General features: G+C 46.5%; 1 protein-coding gene across 1 annotated transcript; it reads left to right on the forward strand.

Annotated features, from left to right (window-relative positions):
- Nucleotides 1-4,888: 4,888 nt before the first annotated feature.
- Nucleotides 4,889-8,404, forward strand: LOC123404744 (probable LRR receptor-like serine/threonine-protein kinase At3g47570). The gene is made up of 2 exons (XM_045098692.1): nt 4,889-7,673; nt 7,874-8,404. Exons 1-2 carry the CDS (start codon nt 4,934-4,936, stop codon nt 8,287-8,289), a joined length of 3,156 nt encoding a protein of 1,051 aa, XP_044954627.1. The 5' UTR covers nt 4,889-4,933; the 3' UTR covers nt 8,290-8,404.
- The last annotated feature ends 2,123 nt before the right edge of the window (nt 8,405-10,527 follow it).

The following is a 10,527-nucleotide window of genomic DNA, read 5'->3' on the forward strand; positions in this document are numbered from 1 at the left end:
AACCTCCAACGTTGACGACGGCAGCTGACCAGACACAATAGCAGGAGCATACCAGGCACGTGGGTCCACAGGCCCGGTCGGACTCTCCACGCCCATAAAGCTCCCGCCATCGCGCTGCAGCAGGCGCGCCTTCGGCATCGTCGCCCCACGTCCGAGCTGCTCCTCCTCCTCACCACACAGACGACGGTGCAGCCACGCCGGGAGCCGGCCCTCTAGGATCCAGATGGGGCCCACAGGGCCTAGATCTGGGCTGGGGACGCGCCACCGGCCAACCTGCGTCACCACGCCATCTCATCGCCAAGGGGCAACACCACCACCTCACGCGTCGCCGGCCACTGCTGCCGGGTCGCCGGACCGTCGTCGAGCCGAGGAGCACCGCCGTCGCCCCCATATCCCGGGCAAGGAGGCACGCGGGGGGACAGGCAGTCCCGCCGCCGCCAGCACCACCCGGCCAAGCGCCGGGGGCGGCTGTCGGCGGCGGCAGGAAGGAAGGAGGAGAAGGGTGGCCGAAGAGGGGCGGAGCTCGTGCCGCCTCGGCCACCTCCCGGGGAGGTGGCCCGGGGCGGATCCGGGAGGGGGAAGGGGGGAGGGGGAGGGGGAGGGGGGAGGCCACCGACGGCGGCGGCGGGGGGGGGGGGAGGGAACCCTAGGAGACGCGGGGGTCGCAGGGCATGTGTTTTTCTTTCAAGGACACATCTCCTCTTCGCTGATGGTAGCTTCTTCTTTACCAAGAGTAACACACGTAGTGTGGATGCAATGTGTTCAATGTTCAATGTGTATTGTCAAGGTTCTGGGCAACTGATTAATAATGATAATTCCTCTATTTTCTATTTTCTTCAGTCGTCATTGTCCTGAAGAGGTAAAGCTATGTGTTAAGGGCATGCCACAGGCACCCGTTATTGTGCAATTTTGCAAACGGGCGCGTGCAGCGCCCTCGTGCTGGGACGGCCCATGTAGGGTTTTATTTTGTAAACGGGCGCGTGCAGCGCCCTCGTGCTGGGACGGCCCATGTAGGGTTTTCTTCATGTTTTATTTGCGGAAATTTAAATGCGTTGTTCGCGGTTCGAACCTTGAACCTTCAGGATAGAGACATTGTCACGCAACCATCCACCACGAAGCAGTTTCTCATAAGTTAAAAACCTTTTCCTGTTTTATTCTTTCATTCTCTTTTTCTTCTTCTTTTTTCCTATTCTTTTATTTCTTTGACCTAGTTCATCAATTTTTTTTCTTTTTTTTCTTTGACCTGGTTCAACTATTTGAAAAGAGTTCATCAAATTTCTTGTTTTTTTAAATGATGAACTTCTTTCAAATTCGATGATTTTTTTTGCAAAATTAGTGAACTTTTTTTTTCAAATTTGATGTACTTTTTTCAAACTTGATGAACTTATTTTCAAAACCGGTGAATTGTTTTCAAATTTGATTAACTCTTTTTAAATTTGATAAACTGTTTTTCAAAACCGTTGATTTTAAAAAAAAATGATGAACTCTTTTCAAATTCGATGAACTATTTTTCAAAACCGGTGAACTTTTTTTCAAATTTTATGAACTCTTTTCAAATATGATGACCATTTTTCCAAAATAGATGAGCTTTTTTCAAAATTGATAAACTTTTTTCAAAATTCGTTCAATGTTTCTCAAAATCGTGTTTTTTTAAATCAATATTTTTTTCAAAAACAGTGATTTTTTTCAAATTCAATGAACTTTTCTAAAATTTAAATGAACTATTTCAAAATTCGTGAACCATTTTAGACTTTTATTTTTTTTAATATATATATATATATTTCTGTTTTCCAAAGTCAACTGTTGAAACGAGGGACCACACGAAACGAGGAGCGCTCGGAGCGGGGCAGCGCATCGCTCCACTGGGCCGGCCCAAATCTGAGCTACTGCAGGCGCCAGTTCCTGATAGGGCGTCTGCAGCGCCGATTAGGGGCTGCCGGCAATCCCGGCGTTTGTTATGAGTTGCTTCCAGCTTCCGGTTTCTACATGTTAGCAGTTCAGGCAACTCATTGCAGATGAATGGTGGGGCAGGGAAGACACAGGGAAAAAAGATGCACCGGCGGTCTTGGGAATGGCTTTCCTCGCCAAAGCCTCTTGGTGGCACGGGATTCCGTGACCTTCCTCTGTTCAACCAAGCTATGTTGGAAAGACAACGTAGGCGTCTCCTCAGTGGCACTTAATCCTTGTGCGCTCGTGTTCTGAAAGGACGTTATTTTCCTCTTGGTGATTTTTGGAATGCACAGGCACCCTGTTCGGTTTCATACACTTGCAGTATTTTGTTTGGTGGGAAACTTCTAAAACATGGTGTGGTGTCGGGCACTGGTGATTTTGCTCGGTAGGCTCACACGAGATTTGGTGATTACAGTGTTGGCTCAGCCTATAATCTTGCTCGATCCACAAACTTCAATCTGGCTCAGAGTAAAAAAGGAGTTGGGCAGACTTCTGACAGAGACCACGAGGAAAGGAAAGGAACTGGAAGGCCCTCTTGTCTGTTCGTGCTCCTAACAAAATGAAGATTGTGCTCTGGAGGTTTGCCCCTGATTGTATACCATCAGGCGAGCAGCTACAACGCCGTCATGTTCCAACTTCTGTAGCTTGCCCTTTCTGCTACAGACCCGAAGGAGTGGAGGTGGAGCACAGTTTGCTTTTCTGCACTTATATATGCACGAGCCTTTTGGGATGAAATTAAACCGGAGTTCGACATTAAACTATCTCCTTCTGATCTTAGGTCACCAAAACAATGGATTTTTGACATTCCTTTCTCGTGCAGCCGACCATGATGCAACGGTGATGGCTGTGGCATTCTGGTACTTGTGGGATGCTCAGAATTCCGCGAGGAACAACAATGAAAGCTTCTCATCCGCAGAGTACTGCAGCTAAAATAAAGGCATATGTGGATTTCATTGTATCGCATCTACACAGACTGAAGTATTTCCGATCACTTCCTGCTCTTCATGGTCTCCGTCGCCGCCGGGAATAGTCATGCTCTCGTCTGATGCTGCCATATTCAAGGATTTTCAGCGATCTGGCGCTGGTGTTATTGCGCAGGACCGTTCTGGTTATTGTATTTCAGCTTGTTCTGAACCTATAGAGGGAGTACTTTGAACCAGAGTTGTTTGCGCTTCCGCGAGCTGTGTATCTAGCTTGTGAGAAGGACCTCCGTGATGTCAACTTTGCTTCAGATTGTTCATTTATCTCTTGTGCAAAGGATTAACTCTACAGAACCTGATCATTCATATGTTGGTTCTGTGGTGGCTGATATCAAGTTTGCATCAAGTAGGTTCAACTCGGTGGTTTTCAAGAATGTTCATCGGCATCTCGATGTTGCTGTTTGTTTATCGAAAATACAAAGGTGAACATGGCTGCCCGCATGAATAGTAAATTCATAATAAATAATGCGAAAAATTAAAAAATTCTGAAATTTCACGGTAGGAAACATAGTCGACCATTGTACTCACGTGAGAAGTTTCATGATGTATTGACATTCACGGTATTTTTAGTAAAGAAAATACAGTTCATCAAATAGTTTTTTTATATATAGCTGAGGATTTGTCATTTTTGCTCAAATTACCACGGATGTGTTTTCGTCATGAAACTTCATACACGAGTATACCGGTTGACTATGTATATTGCAAAAATAAATTCTGATTCTGTTGATTTTTTTTTCTAGCAAATTTTGAATTTATTTTTCGTAAAGGGTGCGCGTGCATCCATGTTCACCAAATCCATCATAGGTTGAGCCCATGAAGCCAGCTCCAATCACTCCAACGGATCTGTGTGTTATTAATCCCTTTATTATTAGAGACAAGATATATGTCCAGCAAAATCAAGATAGGTTAAGAAGAATAGACATTTTACTAGCAGTTGCACTGACAGGTGTGGGAGCCATCCGTCATCGAGGCCGCCAGCTCCACCGTCTCTTGATCAGAACCATTTGCGTGCATCCATCCATCCCTCATTCATGCTAATCAACAGATTCAGCCATGAGAGCAACATTCTTGCCCATCAAATGAATTCCCTCTGAACTAAAACCACAACAATTATTTTGGATTGGAGGGAATACATACAAGCGTGTTGCTAATGGGCAATGGCGATGCTATTTCTGTTGGCGGCATCGACGTCAACATTATTATAACTGACAGCCATGTTGCTAAAGACCGCCCAACCGCTCTTGAGCGCAGATAGGAGTATTTCGCCTCAGTCCTCTGTCAACTGCAGTTTAACATATGCTGCTACAGTAGCGTCCAAACTGGAAACTTACCTGATTACCTTCAAGTGCAGTTTCTAGGACAGCCTAACACAAGTACTTACTTTATCATTCATTGCTCAAGAAAACGAAGAACAAGTTGGGGGTGGGGTTCACATTACCAGTTAGTAATTGACTAATAAACAGTGGGTTCACATTGCTGCAGGACCGAGACGTACAAGGTGATGCATATTGATTCATGTCCATCTCCTGCTTGCTTATTTCCTTGCATCATCATTATTTTATACAAGTAGATCGATGCACGGCGAAGATGAAAATGTGAAGAAGACTGACATTCATATGACAACGAGAGTCTGGATGCGCAACCTGGTCTTCGCAACCAAAGCCGGCCGGCCATTAGTTTCATTTTATTTATCCCAGACTGCGATGATGCAGACCTGTAATGTCAAGTTAATACTATATATAATCCATCAGAGACTTGAATATTACACATACTGACTTGTGGTCATACCAACTCTTCTGAAACGATCAAGGCTTGCTGTTATATTATGCCATATCCCATTCCTACCGAACGATGGTAACAGCCTTTGTTTTGCCAACTCTTTGAACATCGAGATTTTTAGTGTTGTGCTGACGACTGACAGAAATATTATTACCAAGATCCACACACTGACAGAAATACATATCGAACACGCAAAATCTCCTTGGAAACCAAACCAAGAGCGCATGGCGATGAGCTTGCTATGCTCGCTCGTTGCCCTCCTGCTGACCGTTCCAGCGAGCGCCAGCAGCAGCGATGAGGCCGCGTTGCTCGCTTTCAAAGCGCAGCTCAGCCACGGCGGCTCGCTGGCCTCCTGGAACAGCAGCACCGGCTTGTGCAGCTGGGAAGGCGTGACCTGCGGCGGCCACCGCACGCCAGCGCGGGTGGTGGAGCTGAGGTTGAACGGCACCGGGATCGCCGGACCGCTCTCCCCGGCCATCGGGAACCTCACGTTCCTCCGGACGCTCGACCTTGGCATCAACTCGCTCCAAGGGCGCATCCCGGCGAGCCTCGGCCGCCTCCGCCGCCTGCGGAGGCTCTACTTGGATGACAACTCATTCTCCGGCACGTTGCCGGCCAACTTGAGCTCCTGTGTCAGCATCACCGAAATGAGGCTGGACAACAACACGCTTGGAGGGCGCATCCCGGCTGAGCTCGGCCAGAAGCTCACGCACCTGGTGCTCATCACGCTGAGAAACAACGTCTTCACGGGGACCATCCCTGCGGCACTGGCCAATCTGTCCCATCTACAGTTCGTCGACCTCTCCGTTAACCAGCTCGCGGGCTCGATCCCACCGGGGCTCGGTAGCATCCAAAGCATGCGATATTTCAACCTCGCCAGAAACCTCATCAGTGGTACGATCCCGCCTTCTCTCTACAATTGGTCATCCCTGGAACAACTTGATGTTGGGCTAAATATGTTGTACGGAATCATTCCGGATGATATCGGAAGCAAGTTCCCCAAGTTGAAATCCCTTGGATTAGATGGTAACCACTTGGCAGGAACAATCCCTTCCTCCATATCCAACATGTCTTCCCTAATAGAAGCTGGCTTTGACAGCAATAGATTTGGGGGGTATGTGCCTCCCACATTGGGGAAGCTGGGAGCTCTCCAATATATCAACTTCCATTACAACAAGCTTGAAGCAAATGACACCAAGGGGTGGGAGTTCATCACCTCTCTAGCAAACTGCAGCCAGCTGGAGATATTGGAACTCAGCACCAATCTTTTTGCAGGAAAACTACCAGGTCCTATTGTCAACCTCTCAACGACTCTCCATGCCTTAGGTTTAAGTGAAAATATGATCTCTGGGGTTATTCCTGCGGACATAGGCAATCTGGTTGGTCTCAAGAGGCTTGCGATAGCAAATACTTCCATATCTGGAATGATTCCAGAGAGCATTGGTAAGCTAGAAAACTTGATAGATCTAGGCTTGTACGGAAATAGCTTGTCTGGCCTCATACCTTCGGCGCTAGGGAACCTTTCGCAGTTGAATAGGCTTTATGCATACCATTGCAACTTGGAGGGACCGATTCCAGCAAGCCTGGGGGAGTTGAGAAACCTCTTTGCACTTGATCTGTCAAAGAATCACCATCTTAACTGTTCAATACCCAAAGAGATTTTCAAATTACCCAGCCTTTCTTACTTCTTGGACTTGTCATATAACTCCTTTTCTGGACCCCTTCCCACTGAAGTTGGTAGCTTGAAAAGCCTTAACGCACTGATTCTATCGGGAAACCAGTTGTCTGGAAAGATACCAGACAGTCTTCAGAATTGCATAGTGTTGGTATGGCTATTATTAGACAACAATTCCTTTGAAGGAAGCATACCTCAATCACTGAAGAATATAAAGGGGCTCAGTAAACTGAATATGACCATGAACAAGTTCTCCGGTACTATTCCCGTAGCCCTTGGACGTATTGGAAACCTGCAGGAACTGTACCTAGCACACAACAAATTGTCAGGATCAATCCCTGCAGTTCTACAGAATTTGACATCATTGACCAAATTGGATGTATCGTTCAACAATTTGCAAGGTGATGTGCCAAAGGAAGGTATATTCAAAAACATCACTCACTTAGCGGTTGCTGGGAATGTCAATTTGTGTGGTGGTGCACCTCAACTTCACTTGGCTCCATGTCCCACAAGCCACTTAAGCAAGAAGAAGAAAAAGATGTCGAGGCCTCTTGTAATTTCTCTAACGACAGCTGGAGCAATCTTGTTCTCACTTTCAGTTATTATTGGTGTTTGGATACTTTGCAAGAAGCTCAAACCAAACCAGAAGACATTAACACAAAATTCAATTGCTGATAAACATTACAAGAGAATCCCCTATGATGCATTATTGAGAGGAACTAACGAGTTTTCAGAAGTGAACTTGCTTGGAAGAGGAAGTTACAGCGCAGTTTATAAGTGTGTTTTGGACACTGAACATAGAACATTGGCTGTCAAGGTGTTTAATCTTGGTCAGTCTAGGTATTCCAAGAGTTTTGAGGTTGAATGTGAGGCCATGAGAAGAATACGACATCGTTGTCTCATTAAGATCATTACTTCTTGTTCGAGCATCAACCACCAAGGTCAAGAGTTCAAGGCACTGGTTTTTGAGTTCATGCCCAATGGTAACTTGGATGATTGGCTCCATCCAAAATCTCAAGAGCCAACTGCAGATAACACGCTCAGCCTTGCCCAGAGGCTTGATATTGCTGTTGATATTGTGGACGCAATAGAATATTTGCATAACTACTGTCAGCCATGTGTAATCCACTGTGATCTTAAGCCAAGCAACATTCTTCTTGCTGAAGACATGAGTGCACGAGTTGCAGACTTTGGCATATCCAGGATACTTGAAGAAAATATAAGTGAGGGCATGCAAACTTTGTATAGCTCAGCTGGAATTAGAGGTTCCATAGGCTATGTTGCTCCAGGTGACTGAAACTCTACTAAACTTATATATACTCCATCCGTCCGAAATTACTTGTCGCAAAAATGGATAGAAATGGATGTATCTCGAACTAAAATACATCTAGATACATCCATTTCTCGGACAAGTATTTCCAGACGGAGGGAGTATTTTACATTTCACTGGAATATGGCATGTTAACCACAAGACGTTTCATAATTGCAGAGTATGGAGAAGGCTCTGTGGTCTCAATGGCTGGTGATATTTATAGTCTTGGCATATTGCTGCTCGAGATGTTTACCGGAAGGAGCCCAACAGAAGGCATGTTCAGAGGTTCATTGGGTCTGCATAGTTTTGTCGAGGATGCTCTTCCAGGTAGAACCTTGGAGATAGTTGACCCAACAATGTCGTTGCACAGCGTACAAAATGATAACACTACAAATATTAGAATCCAGGAGTGCTTGGTTTCAGTTTTCAAGCTTGGCTTATCCTGCTCCAAGGCAGAGCCTCGAAACCGAGCACTGATGAGAGATGTAGCAGCGCGGATGCATGCAATCAGAGATGCGTACCTCAAGTATATGGGGGAGCATGGAGCAGAAAGAGAAGCCTCGACACGAGAAATCAAACACAACGCTGAATAAACAAGCTGGTACAGGACATGATCCTGCATTTGGTTGAAAAATTATGCATCGTTTCAGTTAGTAATTGTTTTCAGAGCTATGTTGCTTTACGACCGTATTAAATAAATGCCGAACCATATGGTGCTCTGCAAATAATAGCAATATACTCCCTCCGTTCCTAAATATAAGTCTTTTAAGATATTTCACTAGGAGTCTACATACGGAGCAAAATGAGTGAATCTACATTCTAAAGTATGTCTATATACATCCGTATGTAGTCCACTAGTAAAACCTCTTTAAAGACTTATATTTAGGAACGGAGGGAGTATTAAGTTGCAGAGAGTTTCGAAATCAAACAGTGTAACTGATTTACCATTCTGAAAAATTGTACACGTGCAGCAACACTGCTTAATTTCTCAAAAGAAAATACACATGCAGGCAGCATTGCTTCATGTTTCAGGTTAACCAGCAGGCAGACGTGTGCCAGTTACTCTCTATACTTGGCCCACTTTGCGGATCACTTGTACCAGTTCCGCTGAAATCACGACGTGCGGATCAATGTGTCGATTCCCCGGGGCTTGCGATGAGCCTGAATTTAGTACCATTCTATTTCTATATCTCTGTGTGCCAGCTTGACGTTTCCCAGCGAGCCATGCATGTGATCGGTGGGTCGAGTTTGATGCCTAGCTTGCCTTTCCTGACAGGGGATGCATAACGTGTGTTTGGTTGTCCGCATTAGGTCTAACTAGGCTTATATGAAAAGAAAACTGAATTGTTTTGGTATCTGTGTACACTGTTGAACCTGTATTATACGAATTTTAAAGCACCTCCGAGCTATGCATGCGAGCTACATCCGAATCAGCAGTTTCTTCAGAGCCAGGTCCGAGCGATGCACGTGGGCGGCGGGGGCTACACGCGAGGAGCCATGCTCGAGAAGTCGCGTTGCTTCCTCAAGCGCATGCAGTTATTACCCTCACCTTCTGTCACTGCTCTCTCTCTCCCCATTCTCACCAACGGTGGCGGTGGCGTTCAACAGCTCGAAGAATAGCAAGTCGACCTTTGGTCCTTTCACCGGCATCCGCAATAGCAGTTCGCCAATGGCGGTAAGCACTTTTTTCCCTTCTCGCGTACTATTTCGCATTTGATCCACGTTAAGTTCGATGAATGGGGAATTGGGATAAATAGCATCATCACGAGTCCGTACTGCCGATGGATTTGAGATTCCCGATCCGGATTGAGTACAAGAGAAATGAGGATTGGGGGTTAAACTTACACAGTAGTCTTAGATCTTAGACATGACGACCCTCGAGGCTGTTGAAGCGGCGGGTGACCTTGGCCTTGTTCTTCTCCTCGACCTGCACCACCGTTTCTTCTTCATCGTCGGAGTCCAACTCGATTGGCATGCTCGCTGTCCTAGCACCGGTGCCCTTACAACCATGATCACCACATCTTCTTCTTCCACCTCCATCGTCACTGTTTCGCGTTCCTCCTTCAGCAGCTCCATAGTCCTTGTGGTGAAGTACACTACGTCACGATCGTCGTGAGGATGCCGATACTCTCTATACTTGGCCCACTTTGCCCTTTGTCGAGCATCATCAGAGTCGGCCTGATTCATAGCCCAACTTAGTATGTCGATTGACATAGCACCCTTCGTTCAGTCAGGAATTAGCATCTTCAACTCCTCCAGCGTCGCCTTCTTCACCACAATGTCTGAGTCTTTGTGAATCTCCGTCATACTGCTAAAGCTTGAGCATACTTCCATGGTGTTCTCGAACTTGGTGCGGTCACCGACGAGCACCCTAGGAAAAAATACCTCCATCCAATGACCCAAGGGAAGGGGTTGGGCATGGGGTCCGAGTTGTTGTATGACTTCATGGCGATGGGTAGGAGGAAGAGTGAGAGACGGAGAGGGTTGGGTAAGTGGAGACCGTCAGGCTGGGTAAATAAAGAGGCTCTCGGCGATAGGTTTTAATGGCGATCAACTTTTGAACATTGTGCTCTTCATAATGTAGATCGACACGAAGAATAAGGGCAAGGAGGTGGTGCCGCCAATGGAGTAGGACAATGGAAAGGATGTGGTACATCCCTCGGAGGTGACGCCCGTCCAGGTGCCCCCCGTGGACGACAACATGCCAGAGGAGCCCCCCAGCGGCAAGTATCGGAACTACGACCACTATCATGAGGAGGGTGGGCCAACTCACTTTTGCAAGGTGATCATGGCCCTCGATCAGGGTTGGGCCACCTTCTCCATCGTCCATC

The sequence above is a fragment of the Hordeum vulgare genome, chromosome 6H, assembly GCF_904849725.1.
Source record: "Hordeum vulgare subsp. vulgare chromosome 6H, MorexV3_pseudomolecules_assembly, whole genome shotgun sequence".
NCBI classification, from domain to species: Eukaryota; Viridiplantae; Streptophyta; class Magnoliopsida; order Poales; family Poaceae; genus Hordeum; species Hordeum vulgare.

Coding starts and splice junctions, on each gene's coding strand:
- LOC123404744 (XM_045098692.1), top strand. CDS start 4,934: ATGGCGATGAGCTTGCTATGCTCGCTCGTTGCCCTCCTGCTGACCGTT. Junction 7,674..7,873: donor CATAGGCTATGTTGCTCCAG/GTGACTGAAACT, acceptor TCATAATTGCAG/AGTATGGAGAAGGCTCTGTG.